General features: G+C 41.6%; 3 protein-coding genes across 3 annotated transcripts; 1 reads left to right on the top strand and 2 right to left on the bottom strand.

Moving 5' to 3' along the window:
- Positions 1-2,031: 2,031 nt before the first annotated feature.
- EAE97_003287 (uncharacterized protein) lies at positions 2,032-6,241 on the bottom strand (the record flags this gene model as incomplete). The annotated part of the gene is made up of 3 exons (XM_038873799.1): positions 2,032-2,919; positions 2,977-3,558; positions 3,608-6,241. The coding sequence occupies 3 exons, from the start codon at positions 6,239-6,241 to the stop codon at positions 2,032-2,034; spliced, it is 4,104 nt and encodes a 1,367-aa protein (XP_038735662.1).
- A 1,656-nt stretch (positions 6,242-7,897) lies between these two features.
- Positions 7,898-11,067, top strand: EAE97_003286 (uncharacterized protein; the record flags this gene model as incomplete). The annotated part of the gene is made up of 4 exons (XM_038873798.1): positions 7,898-8,227; positions 8,283-10,160; positions 10,210-10,425; positions 10,519-11,067. 4 exons carry the CDS (start codon positions 7,898-7,900, stop codon positions 11,065-11,067), a joined length of 2,973 nt encoding a protein of 990 aa, XP_038735661.1.
- A 694-nt stretch (positions 11,068-11,761) lies between these two features.
- EAE97_003285 (uncharacterized protein) lies at positions 11,762-13,593 on the bottom strand (the record flags this gene model as incomplete). The annotated part of the gene is made up of 5 exons (XM_038873797.1): positions 11,762-12,851; positions 12,922-13,179; positions 13,236-13,315; positions 13,367-13,385; positions 13,445-13,593. 5 exons carry the CDS (start codon positions 13,591-13,593, stop codon positions 11,762-11,764), a joined length of 1,596 nt encoding a protein of 531 aa, XP_038735660.1.
- Positions 13,594-17,591: the final 3,998 nt, after the last annotated feature.

Here is a 17,591-nt window from a genome sequence, read left to right as displayed (position 1 = left end):
CCCCGCCATAGATCCCTTACCTTCCTTACCTTGCCATCGCATACCATATCATATCATATCATACCACACCACACACACCACACACACCATCCCAATTCCACAAATCCCACCTACCCACCCCCTCCATATTTCCATATTTCCATATTTCCACAATTCCCAGTAAATCAACCACAACAGCCCTATCCAACCATCCAAATCTACTGGCTACATGCCATCTCATCCCTCTCTACACCCCTCTACTCCCCCTCTCTCTTCACACCACCAAAAAATCCCAGTCGGTACTTACTACTGGGTATACTACTGGGTATAAAAACAATCCCCGTCTCCATCCCAGTATCGGATTCTCATTCTCCATTTTAGTTTTTTGCCTCTTTGCTCTGTGTCTCTTTGCCTCTTTGCGTGTTCTGTTTGCTGGTCGCTGTTCGCTGTTCCTCGATTTGGTATTCCATATCCCATATCCCATAATCCATAATCCATAATCCATAATCCAATAATCCAATAATCCAATGATCCAATGATCCAAAATCGAAACATGAAATCTAGAATTCAGAAATGTATGTATTGAATACTAAGTAAGTAAGTATAGCTCAATATAGTATAGCCGGCAGTGCAATAATATATATACATACGTTCCCCTCTTGTACACACACCTACCTAGTATATACCTATAAAAATCACAAAAACATTACGAATACATCCTAATCCTAATCCTAATCCTAATTCCAATTCTAATTCTGATTCCTATCTTGAGAAATACAAATATCTACATACCTACTTCCCTATCAACTTCCCTCTACATCAACTTCCCTCTACATCTCTCCCTACTCCTCTCCCTACCTCTACCCTTCTACCCCTCTACCCCTCTTCCCTACAATTATAATTACAACTACAATCACAAATCTCTCCTCTCCTCTCCCTCCTCTCCAACCCACCAGCCACCCATCCATCACCCAAAAAAACACATCTCAAAATATCAAGATATCAAAATCCCCTAATGTTTTTATACATCAAAATCGCATCAAATCATATCAACCACCCACAAATCAGCCGGTCAGTCAGTCAGTCAGTAGAAAAATAGCATTAAGTAGATAGCTACCCTTCACCTACCTATATATAGCATACCTAACCCCCCATCCTCCTCCCCCTACCCCAAAGGAAATAAGCCTTTCCTAAATCCCGATTTTTCTGCTTCTTTTAGTATCTACCTACCTACCTATCTAGTACCTATTCATAGATAGAACATACACACATATCTATATATATACAACCAACTCCCTTGTATATTTGAAAAAAGAGAACTACACTACTACAACTTTCGAGATCTTTCTCGGTACTTGCTTGCTATTCCCTCCCAACATATAATCATACTCCATCTCACTCACTCACTCACTCACTCACTCACTCACCAGTTTCATTTCCCCTCCCCTTTCCTCCCCTCCACCCATCCACCCACAAAACCAACATATACAATCCTTTCCAAGTCATAGCTTTTTCGAATTAATATCTCAGTATTTCTACATACCTGACCTACATACATATATACACAAAGCCACCGCCCCTTCCTTTCACCCTCACCCTCGCCTCATTGCCCCCTCCACCCCAATCCAGTCCAGCCGAGCCAAAACCAAAGCAAAGCAAGCAATCGTCACAACTTAAACCCAAACCCTAGCCGCCATAAATCCATCCATCAATCAACCTGCACACAAATACCATCTCTGCGAGATCTTCAAATGATCATCTCAATAATTAGTTACGTGTCTACCCCTATTGTCTTTCCCGAATATCTTTCCACAAACCTCCCATCTTCTGCTCAAATCCTCCAAGTAATAAAACAAATCTCACCAAACCCCACCGAAACCTCAGAGAAAAGGGATTAAGAATATCTAAATCCCAAAACAAATATGCCAGTGGTATCTCTCAGTTAAAAGAATAACGCCTACCATCTTATCCCGTCTCCTGTCATAGACTCATAATTACTTCCTGTCATGCATAGATCCCATCTTTCTCTCCATTGAAAAGAGCCAACCTCCTTTATCTCCGAGGTAAATTATTTGCTCCAAATCTTGGTCCACCTCCACTTGCCAAACTTTGTCTCACAATCATTTCGGCCGCTGCAGCTGCGGCTAATCTCTCCTTCTGCCTACTCCTATCCCTCAAATAAGCTGTTGCTTCCGGTCTCATCCTTAGAATTCTCAAAATCATATCGTCACTCGGATCAGCCTGTGCCTGCTTCCTCTTCTCCTCCTTGGCCTTTTTCATAGTTCCCAAATTTCTGCTCAACATGATACTCTTACTCCTGCGCATTGAAGTCGAACCCATAAGTCCTCCAAAAGAAGCACCGAGAGTAGCAGGCGCCGAAAGACGATTGCGTTGTTGCTGAGCACGTTGAGCGGTTGCAGTGGCCATTCTTTCCGAGGTGCGGATGAGGTTATCGGTGCTGTCAAAGTAGAAGAAATTAAGTGTGGCGAGTTCAGAATATTTAGGGGACTTGAGAACATCAGCGGGCACTCCCATTGCTTCGCCAGTTTGCTCATCCCGGGCATGAAAAAATTCGAATAGAAGTTCAAGCCATTTGAAAACAATGTCCATTTCTTGTTGTGTGAGAGGTCTTTGAGTGGATGGCTTGTCTGAGAGAGGTGGAACTAGAAGACTCTCGAGGGCGATGAGAACTTCCTTCCATAGTCGAGTCATTACCATAATCATGGATGCATCTGTTAGAGTCTGCTTCATAATAGCGAAATTCTCATCAAAATAATTGAACAGTGGCTTTAAAGCGTTCTCGACGTCTTGAGGGGTCAACGTTGGAGCTATTGATTGTCTGTTCTTCCAGAGACTAGTTACCGATGCTACTGAAATGCCTCGGGATAGTAAGCCCCTTAGAGCTTCATGCGAGAGACTACTATTAATATATTGCGAAAGCTATAATCGTTAGTTTATGGTATGAACTTGCAGAATTGTTGATGAGCTTAAACGTACCTTATCCGTGATCTTTCGCGTCATGTCTCTTTCGGTTCTCTTTAGCAATCGGAATGCCTTACCAAAGTAGAATTGGATATCATCTCGTTCTCCCTCCATACTGACACGTAACAACAGACGACCTTGAGTATCAAGATTAAGCCAGTACTCGCGAGGCATATAGTCGCTGAAGTGAGCTGGATCCAATTTTAAAGAAGTTCTTCCAACATAATCGTGGTCACCAAATGTGTCCCAGTCCCAAATTGTCGCAATAATGTTCAGTGCACCTTGAACTGTTATATCCACGGACTCATCCCACCGAGGATTGAGACTTCTCATCACGACTCGAGTCTTGGCTAAGCGCTTTTGATATTCGTCACCAAGAACGACATATGGATCGCTAGTACCGTTAGGGTCACAAGCCTTGAGATCCTCGCCTTCCACAATCTTGATGGTAAAGACATATTTCGCAGCTCTTCTCTTTTTCTCTACCGGCGGTGCGTTTTTGGCAAGAAGTTCTGCACATGCATCGACGTTTATTGTTTTCTCAAGTGCATCAAGTTGCTGCACGGCATATTCGATGTTGTTGAGCTTAACAAACGACTGTAACTGCATTAGTATGACCTTTTACACTTGCATATATCGAACTTACTTCGGGGTAGAACTGGAAAGGTTCTATCTTTTCCTTGTTATTCCAAGCCTCTTTAGCCAGTTGCATCCACTTCTCCTGTTTTGTTTGTGACGCAGCCGCTTCTTGCGCGGGAGACAGCCTGTCCATCTCTTTCGAGAATTTTTGTTCGAGGACTTCGCAATATCTCGCCAATCCAATGCCAAAGGATTTCGCCAGAGCTGTCATGAATTTGGCGTGCTGGATCGTGTCGGCCCAATTCAGTTGGAAGATCTGATCAGCCATCTGATTGAAGAGACGGAATATATCGATGATAGACACACTATGACGCTCATCATCTGATGGAGTTTGGTCAGGATTATCCGAGCGAACCTGAAATTGATCTTGTTTGATAGCTTGGTCAACAAGATCTACCGTTTTCGCATCAGCACTGCGAATCCAGCGCCAAACAAAGTCAGCAAGCAAATCCTCTATATTGAAAGCGAAGGATCTACTGGGTAGAACATTGTGATGGATACTGCGGATCTCCACAAGCTCCTTATACAGGTCAAACCCATCCTGTAGCGGGACTTCGCTTTCATTGGTATGTGCTACGTGCAAGATTCTCTGGATCAAATCATTCGCATCATCCTCAAAGCTAGGAAACATCGTCTCGACAAGTATCGTTAGAGGATTGACACCCATAATTTCGGGATTTTTCCGATATCTTTTCTGAATTCGCTCACATAATTTTACCACAGATTTCCCCAATTGAACAACATGGAAGAATTCCCATTCCTCTTGATTTTGAGGAACCTCTGCTTCAAGATATTCCCTATACACTTCTGCCGCTTTAGATTTAAGACCCTCAATCAACTGTTCGACATAAGTGTCGTAGCCACCGGGGCTTGTTGAGAATAAGGGATCGTTTTTGATATGGGTTTCTAAGATAAGCAGGACTGGGCCAGGAGAAGGCGGCTTAGCTTCATAGCAATGTTGTAGAAGATCATATAGATCACGGAGAAGTGCATCATGTAAACTTGTCAAAGTTTGACGGTATAAAGCAAAATCATGTATCGTCCATTCATTTTGATCGAAAGAAGTCAGACCCGCAGAATGTGTATGCGTATTTGCACGTTTGGTTTCCAAAGATGACGGTGGGTTCTTGATAAATTCAAAGGCGCTATCAAGCTCATCGAGCCCAATCTCCTGGTCCAAGAATTTTTGGCTTGCGACATCTAAGAACAAAACGAGCCTTGAGATTTGTGGAATCCTCCAGCGAACACACAATTCGGTCAACAACTCTAGAGACTGTTTGCTGAGAGGCTGAGATTCGGCGCCATCAGCTTGAGCATGGATCTGATCATAGGTCATGGCATAAGTCAAGATTGTTCGATAGTATGCTCGTGTATCTGTCGGTATAAATGTAAATGTGGACTCTTCCAAAAATATCTTCGAGGGTTCATCGTCCTCCAGGGACAATGAAGACATGTCTGCGGGTTGTTCAAAGTTGTAGCCAGAGCCTCCATCTATGGGGCTTGTTATAGCTATAGATTTGGCCAAATCTGCATACGCTTGATCCTCAGCACCTGAAGTGGTCATGGAAAGTGGTGGGAGTGGTGGGAGAGCTCTATTCTTGCCGGAGGCCTTAACAAGATCCGGCCTAGCTTGAAGTATCTCGGAAATCATGGCCGAAAGTTCTGGTATTTCTGACCTCTTCCACGTCTGGTATCCCTCCTCAACGTCGAAATCCTCGCTTCGTAGAGTTCGTTTAGTGTTTGCATTCAAGCAATGCTGGTAAGACTTCAGATCATTGAGCGCTGCGGACTCCGTCCAGATACTTTTATTCAAGTCAATGTCTGTTTGAACTTCTGAATTACTCATACCGAATATTCTTCCAACAACTTGTGCCATAGGCATATCCTTAACATCGTAGCTTACTGGTGCGGTCACTTCAATGGAATGCCCCCCGCCAGGAGCAGTGGACGAGTTGACATATAGATCTTGCGAATTCGTCAATAGCTTATTCTCCAAGGTTGACAAACGACTCATCAGCTCGGGTCGATCTTTGTCCTTGTCCAGATCCTTCAGAGTTGCACTAATCAGTCTCACGAACAGAGCCACATGGCGATCCACAAGGGCTTTCCACGATTCATCATCCGCTGCTTTGCCCTTTTGTAAAGATTTAGTGGTATTTGAATAGAATATCAAAACCAAGTCTTCAACACGTCTCTCTTTGTCCATCCGCTTTCGAAATCCTGGTTCAGTAAGAGCTGTATAGGCCTCTGCGAAGGTTCTCTTGACAGCCGGCTCCTTGTATTCTGGGCGCCTCTCAGTCCCTGTTAGGACTCCTTGCAAGCGCTTCTCTAGCTGCGACATAAATCCATGGGGGAATTTGGTTTTTGTATCCTTCATGAGAGAAAAATCCTGCATCAACTCTCCTATCATGACACTCTTCCTTGAAATAATCTTTCTCTCTGCGGGAACGTATTGCTTGGTCTTTCGTCGAGGTTGAAGAAGGTGGTGCAGATATGCAACCCTGAGGGCGAATGTGTATGCATCGGTATAACCAACAGCTTTCGGTCGTGATCGAGAACTATTTCGAGATATGGACATGCGCTCATTATTTGCAAGACTGTTGACCCGACGGTTGGGTCGAGTTCGAGAGGCGGACGACATCTTGTCCTCTTGAAGAGCAGTTATGCGACCGGTATACAGAGAGGAAGGGAAGTTTGAGGGGGTAGATACCAAGTCTTCGTTCAATGTCCTTAGGAAACCAGATTTATCTTTTCCCAATGTTTAGGTATGCGATTTCAGATTGCAGAACTCTCTGGTTGTGTATGATGGTTGTAAGAACATTAATATATCTTGACAATGAAATGCGATAATAAATTCAAACAGGCACAGGACGAATGGGGTAACGAGGTATTGCGGTAACTTATTTTTTTATGGTAGATGTCAGGGAGAGAGAGGCGTAAGAGGTAACGGTAGGCCAAATGCCAGCCAGGCTCATGAAAATGGGGAGGAATCAGGACGGACGGACGATTAGGAGAAAAGCTTAAGTTCCAGGGGTCGCTAATCTGGTAATCTATAATTCCAGGGTGTCAGATGCTCTTTAAATTGATCTGACGAGTGTGCGGTGGTGGGTGGTGATTGCGCTGCGCTGCTTATGTTTTTGAGGGACAAGACAAGCTCGAGACAAGTACAAGTTCCACGTTTGTTTCTTGGAAGTGGTGTGTGCACATGTGCCAACCCGGGATTTGAATGTGATGTTGAATATTGATATGTATTTATTCTGTTGTAGTAGAGTAGAGTAGTGAAAGCAGGTACTAGGTAGGTAGGTAGGTAGGTACCTTCTAGGTAGGTATCATTATATATCAAAGAAACCGTGGATTGGAAATGGGGGGATGGGGGGATGGGGGGATGGGGGTCGAAAAAGATGCAGAATCAGATGATGTTTTGTTATTCAATTTCCCCCCTACATTGATTGATATTAAATAAAAAAACAAATAACTACTGAAACTTCGTATCTTTGTATTGTCGTATCTTTTCCATGCCTCCCCCGTAGTCTATCTATCTATCTGATGGATCCTTATCCCTTTCTTATGCGTATGGGGATCTCAAGCTTCTTGTCGTTATCATCTGTTCAATGCTCCCAATTGTTTATCAAACAGAATGGAGTACCTAGGTAGTTACCGAGCCTACCTATATATAAATACCTGGGTACATAAACCTACCTACCGGGCCTACCTATATATAAGTCCTTGGGTACATCAATAGAGAGTGAAGTTTGAGAATGCTTCTGCCGTTATAAACACGAAACAACTTTATATAGGTACGTACCTCAGTGCAGTGGCTAATATTGCCTGTCTAGGTGCATACCTAGGTAGCTGGAGTTATTACCTAGTAGTTCCTAGGAGGAAGGAGGAAGATAGTGGTGCCTGAAAATTCACTCATTAGGCATTCGTATTAGTGGCACATGTGCTCGATGCCGCAATTGGCTGTATCCATTGGCCTCCCAAGCACATACCTACTTACTCCATAAGGTTCATTCATTGTACCGCTATTCATCTGCCCATGGATATACGAACTTCAACCACCTAATACTATCTATCTACTTGAACAGTTAATTCCTTCCAGCCCCCTTCTCCCAGAGCCAGAAATTATCAACGGAGGATAATGGTTTGATCGCAGAGACTCAAATCATTATATGATCAATTTACATGTCACTCAAGTATGCTGCTTGCTCAAACGAGGGGAGAGTACTACTTATTACCATCACCGTGATCGATTCTATATACAACCCATCTACTCAGTTCTCAATACTGCAACGCGATGACAGCCCACGTTCCTCCTCCTGATCCCCAACTCGATGATATTGTATCACAATCCGATGAAATTTCCCCTTCTGGCCCTAAAACTTCCGCCGCTGCACAATCATTTGATAGTTCCTTGTTACCTGATATCGTTGCTTCCGGTGGTGTAATGGCTACACCAACAACATCCGGAAAGGCTGACGAGGCTATGGTCGATGCGAGGACTAAAATTGCCAACCTACTACCAAAGGATAAAGAACAAGAATGGTCTGCTGTAGTGGAGAAAAGGAATGGCCCTCTTCGATTATTGGATCTGCCCATGGATGTTCTCAAAGAAATTGTGAAGGAGGTAGACTATTGATTCACTTTTCACCCACCTCGTTCAAAGCTGATGGAACATCTAGGTTACTCATACCAATGACTTGACTTCTCTTGCACTCACCCATTCTGCTCTGCATAATTTAGCAATACCTTATATATACTCGCGGTTTGATATCGTCTGGCCCGATGCACATGCTACATCTGACCCGAGGACCGGAGTCGATGCGCTTACTTATGGACTTTCTACTCTCTGCATGGGCAATGCCTTCACGAACCCAAATTCAACACAATCTTTTGTTTGCAAGCATTGCGGAACAGACAATTCTGTAGATTGCAGCCATGAAACCAAACCAGAGTCCTCGAGCATCCCTAGGCGTGTCGGTAATGAATATCCGCAGTTTACTAGAAAGTTTTCCCTTGGAAACGGACCTACCGACTGGGTACAGGAATACCTCATAACTAAAGAAAGTGGGAAGATGTTAGGAACGCTTGTTGCGTTGGCCGTGGCTAGAATGATCAATCTAGAGACGTTTGTTTGGGATATGCCAACAGGGGTGTTGAGAGACGTTTGGCTTGCTCTATCCTCTTTACAATATAAGAGTCTAAAACAAGAATGTCGGTTAGAACGTGTTTGGGTCAGGTGGCATGATAATACCGAAGCTATTCACATGTCTTCAACACAAAACCCAAGCACACCATCCATTACTACGAATCAAATGTTGGCTGGGAAGACAATGACCTCGATAGGCTGGTTATTACCATCCGGTTCTTCAATAATTCCCTCGGCTCCCGTACAAACCATGGCATATTCACAAGGCCGTGTGGAGTATCCTACACTTAGCGTTCTCCCTCCATTACAAAGCTTGTCTGTGTTGGACATTGACGAACTAGATTATCTAGACGAGATGAGTGTTTTGATAGAGCGTTCAAAGGATAAACTTCGGGAACTTCGTGTTGGCATCTCTGCGAAGGCCACCCACCGCGATTTTGCTCTTCCATGGGACGGGCCTGAGCTCCAACAGGTTGATCACGAGGCAAAGTGGCCCGGCGCCAGTAAGATTGGCGAGCGAAGATTGGGTGGGGTACTAGGCACCATCGTGGGTCGCATCTTCGATATCCGGAACAAACGAAGAATCAAAAGTGAGAGGACAAAGGGTCCAAAACTTGGCTCTTTTATGGCGAATAGCCAGGAGCAACCCCAACAAAGTAGCATCGACGCCGCAGAAAATGTGCTCCCCGAAATTGCCGGGAATGATTATACGGAGCCAAGCTGGAGCGATAAAGATATTCCAGTAGCGTCAGGGGCACTGAATCCACAGGGGGTAGAATTCAATATTGAAGCAGTGTCTATTCCAGACAATCTTGATCCTGGCCATGAAGATTTACTTTCGAGCACTCTATTAGCGCCTCACTCTGATATGGATTCGCTTACTGCGTTGATATCCGAACATCAACTTACATCGGATAATGACACTACGGTCAATGACACACTACAACCACCTGTGCCTTCCGATATCCCTGCAGAACCTCCTTTGCGACGTTCTCAATCGTCGAATAGAAAACAAGCACATTTTTCGGAAATTTTCCCCGTTGGTAGAGACAGACTTGAGGGCAAACTACGTCTGCAAACATTGGAACTGGAGAGAGTTCCTTTATCTGTTTATGTACTGCATAGAGCTTTCGATTGGTCAGTTCTGACTAATTTAACTATTCTCGACTGTCCACATCACGATAAGCTTTGGTCCATACTCAAAAAGCATTTCGCGCCTTCGCCATTAGGCAATAATACCTCGACAAAGCACAGCACACAAATGCTGTATCATCTAAATCTCAAAAAGATCCATACTGATGCAGCATCTCCTTCTCTGATATCGTTTCTGAAAGAAACATTGGCGCCAAACACCTTAGAAACACTATTCTTGCAAGACAGAAAACGAGCACCAAACTCGACGGTCACAATCGTAAGCTATATATGTGTGAGTATTTAGTGGAGTGCTGACGCGAACATAGGAATCCATCTATCGGGGGCCACTCAAGAGACATCGTGCTAGTCTTAAAAAGCTATTATTGGATAGCTCCGAAAGACCCCCAAGGAATGTGAATAGTCCAGTCGAATCCACCAAATGGAAAGCCTGGATGCCCAACCGCGATGTCTTGAATTTCATCACTAGTGGCCGTATGAGCAATCTCCGCGAGCTAAGTATTGCAATTGACTATAAAGACTGGGTAAGTGTTCCGAGGATAACCCTTTGACGTACATTCCGAACCTCGTCAACATGAAATCGCTGCATCTTTATTGCAATATCTAATAATGGCTAGCACCACTTCCTTCAACGCCTCCCTCAAGTACCCCATCTCCGCTCTCTCAGTGTCCCTTTCATCGCCGACCACATCACACCCGCATTCGACCCCAAAGAACTCGCTCACCAAATTCTTGACGTAATTTTCCTCCGCCCAGAAGTCGAACTTTGCTACGTAGGCATATCGCATAAATGCTTCGAGATACTGGAGAATCGCCCCCACGAAGAACCATTACTTCCTTCGCATGATCTTCACACATCAGCTGCAAATGGTGGACCTGTAACCGATGATGAGGAGGAGGATGACGATGGGAGTGAGGATGATGACGACGATGAAGGGGATGAAGAGGAAGACGATAATGGGACGGCTATTGCTCCTATTGATCCAGACGAGACAGAGGATGAGCTATCGGATGGTGATGAACATGACGACGGCGAGAGCGACGAGGACAGCTGGGATGGAGCGAGTGATTGTGATGGTAAGGGGAAGGTGAGGTTGAGGTTAAGAGAAATTCTATTTTATGATGATAAGGTTGCTATATTTAAAGCAAGGCATGGTAGACTTTGAAGGCGTGCGCTGGTTACGAGGAGTATCATTTAATAACTCAGGTGAGTATGAAAATAGGGATAGGATAGGTCTTTTCATGGGGTTTTATGGGGCAATAGGGAATGTTGATACGATTTAATACGGGAGAAGCGAACACTTTATATACATTTCTCTTTTCTTTTGTATTGGGGGGACACCACTTCAAAAGCTAAAGTGCAGGGAATTATAGGATGGGAAGGACGGATACTTTTTGCGCGGAGTATATCATGTGAACAGGCATGCATGGTTGCATGGAGGGATGGCTATTTCGTCAATTATATTAGGAGACACCGGATAAATTGACGAATCCGGGCATGGTAGGGCGAATGAAATCTATTTCGTATTTTGAAATGCTTTTTGCTTTGAAAACATAGCGAAGGGGAAGAAGGAAAGACATGTGCATGTTGACTTCAATCTTTGTTTTAAGCGACATTCGAATTTGGAGGCAGATCACGGTGATGAGCTGGCTGCATATTAAGAAAGCTATCATAGTTGATGTTTTTCTTGTTATATTTTGAATCTTTGCTCCGTCAAAAATCCTCGTCAGTTCTAACCCTTCATGAGAGAATCTAGAACTACGGGTATATACTTTTCCCGCCGAAGATTCAAAGATATCATACAACACAAGAAACGGAAAAGAGTAGTCCAAAAGAAAAGACAACAAAACAAGCGCATCTCATCTCCCGCCAACCTGTCCCTTCGGAATAGGTTTCACCCAAGACACTGCTACATTGACCGCAATTGTGAAGACGCCAATAATCCAAAAACACTTCGCATAATCCTTTCCCTCGTAGCGGAAAATAATCGCAAATACGATTCCTCCCAAATTCCCACACGCGCCAACGACACCACTGATGATTCCATTGGCGAATGGATGAATATGGGGCACGAGCGAAAAGTTCGCCCCATTGCCTGCTTCAAGAAAAAGTCCCATGCCTGCTACGAGCCCAAACATCGTGGAGTGACTGTGTGAATCCGTGAGTCCGATGGCGATCAAAAAGGCGCCGGTGAAAATGGCAAGAGTGTGTAGCCAAATTTTCTTCGTCCATACGTTTCCTGTTTTGCGATAGAGGAGATCGGAGAGAATTCCGCCTAGGGGACGGAAAACAATGTTGAGAAGACCAAACATGGCTGCCCAACGACCGGTTCCGGCTTCGCCTAGTTTGGGGAAGTTTTTGAGATAGTAGGAGCCGAGGATGGAGTTGATGGCTAGCTCAGCGCCGAAGGAACAGAAGTAACAGGAGGCGACGAGGAGGGTTTGTGGGGTGAGGATTACGTTGAGGGCTTCTTTGAAAGAGGGTTTTTGGATTACTTCGCCGCGAGCGATGGTGAGCATTTCTTGGGGAGGGAGGGGAGCTTCGTTGTTGTATGGTTCTGCGGTACTATGCTTGGCGGATGCGATTTGTGCTTCTTCTTCGAGACGTTTTTCATTGCCGAATGTAGAGTTTGAGGATGAGACGGGATGGGTGGGCGAATGGATGTTATCAGGCTTGCGGTCAGTGATTGAGCCAGGTACGGATACTATATTGTCCGAGGGGCTGTGGATGCCGTGAGCTCGAAGATTTTGTTGGACGGCGAGGTGCCTATCTGACCATTTGCCAGTTGGGGTATCAGGGCAGAGGATGAGCATTGATATGGCCGTCGTGGTTATGAGAATAAAGGGGACGATGAAGGATATCCTCCAAGCGACGTGGGAAGTGAGCCCTTGGTTCAGTATCAGAGAGTCGACAATGGCTGGCATGACGAAATAAGTTATTCCTCCTCCACTGTGTGAGCAGATGTTAGCATGCTATAGTTGCCAAGTGGGGTGTTCTGTATATCAAGGTAATTACTTACGAATTTCCCCAGCCTCCAGTCAAGGAGTTGGCGGTACCAACAATGTTCTTATCAAAAAAACCAGTGGACCATACTTGGCATGGAACAAAAGAACCGCCGAGTATACCAATGAAGAATCGAAGGACCATAAGGCCGGTTGCAGACGTCACGGTGCCGGCAAGAGCAGTCGGAATGGCTCCGAGTAGCAAGCATCCTGCGAATGTAACCTTGGGGCCGAAATGATCGCAACATGGGCCTGCGACTAATCGGACGAGGAGTCTGTAGGATGAGTGTTAGTATTCATAAACACTGTACATGAAGTTTGTTATACATACGTCGCCACAAGAGCAATAATGTTGGAATTTGCAATCTCATTTTGAGTGAGATGAAGATCTTTCTTGATTGTGAGAGATAGCTAGAACAGGTCAGGAAGCGAAGAACAACAAACGATAGAACTAGGTCATACCAATGGTGGAAAAGCATACCTGAAACAAGGGTTAGCATGATGTGATGTTAATAAACAAAAGGGAGTTGGATGACTAACCAAGACCAAAAGGCTATCAAAAAGCCCCACCAAGAAAAGAAGAACACTCTGCCGTATTTGTTGAAAGGATTAAAGATGGGGATAGATCGAGCTTTCCCATTGACTGGATTGATCTCTGGCGCTTGCCAGAGTGTTTGGATTTTGAACATGGCAAAGCTGGTATGGTGACTGAGATGAGATGAGAGTTGTCAATTGAGACTCGCTCTGTCTAGAGTGTTTCTGAACACGACTGATTCTCGGATTCTCAACTCGAGTAAATACAGACTGTTATGAACTGCTGATCATCTGAATAAGGAAATTGAACGCATATATAAATTATGAAATGATATAGCCTGAGATCATAGATAAGTGACGCTCGCCCACTGGTAGTTGAAGCATCTCCGGCAGAGCAATCTTAGGTTGAATCTATAGGGCGAGGTAATAATGCCATGGATCAGTCCCTTGTGCAGATCGAAGGTCGACCAGAAGTTTGGCGCGGGTACGGAACGCCTCGTCTGTGCTTGATAGATAAGGTGCAAGCCGGGTGCAGTGTAGGTGAACCGAATATAGGGCACTCCAGCTTGGAAGTTTTGGGCGCCAATATCTGGTGGCTGTCAAACTATCTAGATGTGTATCTCGAGGCTGGGATACCAGAGATCTCCGGGATGGTTTGGCGTGGGAGATCTATTTTTGCGAGGTCGGGGTCGAGATCATTGTTGGGGTTTATACACGGTTGATATGATTGAATATGCAATGCTATAAGGGGAAAACGAGAGAGAGAGAGTAACCAGTGGAATGTTGAGGTACAATATTGACCACTTCTTAATAACTTGTACTTGGATTGTGAATTCTTTCCAGTATCCATGTAACTCAGGAGCTGAAAGTAATGCTCGAGAAAGCAATACCGTGAAATAGATGGCGTCTTTGCATCCTTACTCCCAAGCATCCTGTATTTGCTTCCCCGAGTATATATCATAGTGCTCTGGGGTTATCTCTGGGTTTATCTTGATAGAGGGTAATCACAGGCACCGTCATAGATGAATTATCGCGCCCATGATTTGAATGTGTATGGACATTCATTAAAAGAAATTTGGCTCAAGCAAACCTTAGTTTCAAGATAGCCAATGATGGTTGCTACAATTTATCAAATCGGTGTCATCACCAACCAAAGACTGGTTGGAGGCAGCTCTGAAGGTGCTGGAGGGTAGAGAAAAGCATGAATGAGGAAGTCGTGTCGTCGCCTCGTCGCTTCTTATCTTTGACGAGGCTTAGCGAAGCCGAGAACGGGAATCGACCCACCTTGGAGATAAGGATTGTGGGGGAAAATTTCGAGTTCGGATGTGAAAAAGAAATGGAGGAGATTGTCGATTCTGCATTTGTGATATAACGTAGTTTATCAGTGGGTCGGCTATATCAGTGAATCGGCCACTTTTATCTCAAATTATTATTCTATTTTTGATATGTGTTTTCTTTATAAATAAATATAAAAAGTTATTCTAAAGAAGTATGTATAATCTTAGTTATTTAAACTATTGAATCAAATAAAAAATTGATAATTCAAAAAACAGCTCAACTCTATGGTATATTTTGATCTATATTGAATAATAGAATTCGAGGTAAATCTAATATAACTAAAAATCAATTAAAAAGTTATAATTTAATTGAATTGGAAGAGGAGATACTTATTTAATATATATTTAATATAGATAGTAAAGGATTTTCATTTAAATTAAATATTATTGAAGATATAGCGAATTATATATTCGAAATGTGAGGGGTAAGAAAGATTAGAAAGCTCTGGGCTTATTGATTTGTAAAATATTATACAAAATTAGAAATACATTTTAATCACATTTATAATTTTCAAAAAACTTTCTACAAAAATCCCAAGTTTATTAAAAACTAATTTCATTTAATTTCGAATATACGGGCAAAATATAATATTTTCGATTGTGATTTCTATAACTTTGACAAAACTAGCTTTATAATAAATATAATATATCCCAGAATAATAATAACTAATACTAAATAAAATAACAAAAGCAAGATAATACAATTAGATAATAAAGAATAGGCTACAACAATTATATATGATAATAAAGAGGGGGAAATTATATTATTATTCTTAATTATACAAAAACAATATTATTTTTCTAATTAATATATAAAAAAACGGTTTTTTCTATAGATTAGACTATCAAAATTACTTCTAATAAATGAATAAATAATGAAATAGGATTAAAATAATTAAAGCATTTTGATAAATATACAATTCATTGAATAAAGGGCAAATATTAAATATTAGTATTAAATGAATATAAAAATTATAAATCAATATCTTTTCAATTATATTATAAATCAAATAATATTATAATAATCAAGCTACCACCACATTTAAGTTATTTAATTTAATTATTTGATATTGATTATTTTAATATATTGAAATAGATATATGATTATCAAATTGATGGATTTATTAAAGTTTATATCAATTATATTATTAAGATTAAATTCCTTATAGCTTTTAAAGTTGTATATCAATAATCAATTATAGCTCAAAATATAAAAACTAATTTTTGAGGAGTAGGTTTAATATTATTTAATCCTCAAATTATATTCTCGAAATTAAATATTCGAATTTGTATATTTATTTCTTTATTTATTAATTCAAATATTTAAATCTTTTAAACATCTTATAATTCAATTGAAGCTTTTTCATAATCAATTCTAATAAAATCTCAAATAGTTTATTATCAATTAAGTTTTCCTATATTTATATTTAAAACTATATTAACTTTAACTAAAGGTATAAAGAAATTAGCTTATAAGAATATACTTTTAAATATAAAGAATTATATACTTTGAAAAACAAATAAAATATTAAGTAAATATTAATATACTAAAAAGATTTAATTATATAATAAAGAAATACTTATTAAACAAAAGGCTAAAGATATATTATCTTAACAAAAAATTAATATTCAAATTCAACACAATAAGCATCAAAAAGGGAGGAATTTTAATAAAAAAGTATTTTTTAATTGGTATTATAATAAATATGAAAAGATTAAGTATAATACAAGGATTTATCAAAATAATATAATAAATCCTAGATTATTAGAATCTTTATAATTTTAATTAATTAATTTAATCATTATTGAATAATATAGCTTTAGGATAATAATTCGAGGTAAAAGTGGTTGATCCACTGATATGGTTGATCCACTGATAAACCACGTTATATGTATCTTCCTTCTCCGCGGTCACTTCGTCTGGAATTTCTCGCTGTCACGATTTTTCTATTTCGATGTACGGCTGAAAAATAAGTGCCTGGTGTTTTTTGTACGAGTTTCCGTTCCCGTTTGGCAGTAACCATACCATGCACACTAGAGAAGATGTGTTCATCAGACTATCTAGGTATGCAAAATTGGTGGCAACAATAGGTTATAGCAGATTCAATAATTGTTCCTCGAGAAATATTATTTCAGAGTTGTGTGTGTGAGTCCTATTAACCTTAGCATTCTTCAATCGGTTCCTGGCCGCGGAGATGATCATTTCACTGTCTTGATATCCTCAGGGTCCATCATCTTTATAGTTGGTTTCATTCACATCATATCTGTAGGTAGATAAGTAGATAAGTCCCCCACGATAGTGTTATCTTTCATATCTTTGATATCTCTGATATGCCCTCTGGCAACAAACCAATCATCGTCATTCGTGTTGCTCTGCCGTCTTACATACATTAAGCCTTTTGTTGGACGCCAGGTACAAGTGGGCTTTCAATGATATGTATTCTTTTAGCTTCCGAGAAGCAAAAGCTTAACTGACCAGCTCGTAATTATCGCAAGATACATGGCTACTTGCTTGATAAGAGCTTCTGATAAGTCGAGAGTATGACGAAACTTAGATAGAATAATTTTAGTACGGCAACCTGCACAGAAGCCCACGGTTTGTCGATTAGGTATGAAACGAATACATTTATTCCATTTCATCATCGGATATTTTAGACAATGCATTGCATCTCTGCACAACAAATTGGATCAGCGAGGTGCAAGAGAAGTGCGGTGTGCTTGGAAACGATGTCAGATACAATCTGACTTTGGTATGAAGCCCAAGATTCGGAAACAATCAGGCACATTACCTCGCCCCTTCATCGTTTTGTCCGATA

This window comes from Botrytis byssoidea (assembly GCF_014898295.1).
Source record: "Botrytis byssoidea strain MUCL 94 chromosome Unknown BBYS_005, whole genome shotgun sequence".
NCBI classification, from domain to species: Eukaryota; Fungi; Ascomycota; class Leotiomycetes; order Helotiales; family Sclerotiniaceae; genus Botrytis; species Botrytis byssoidea.
The sequence above is the reverse complement of the archived record's forward strand: the minus strand, read 5'-3'. Positions and strand labels throughout refer to the sequence as shown.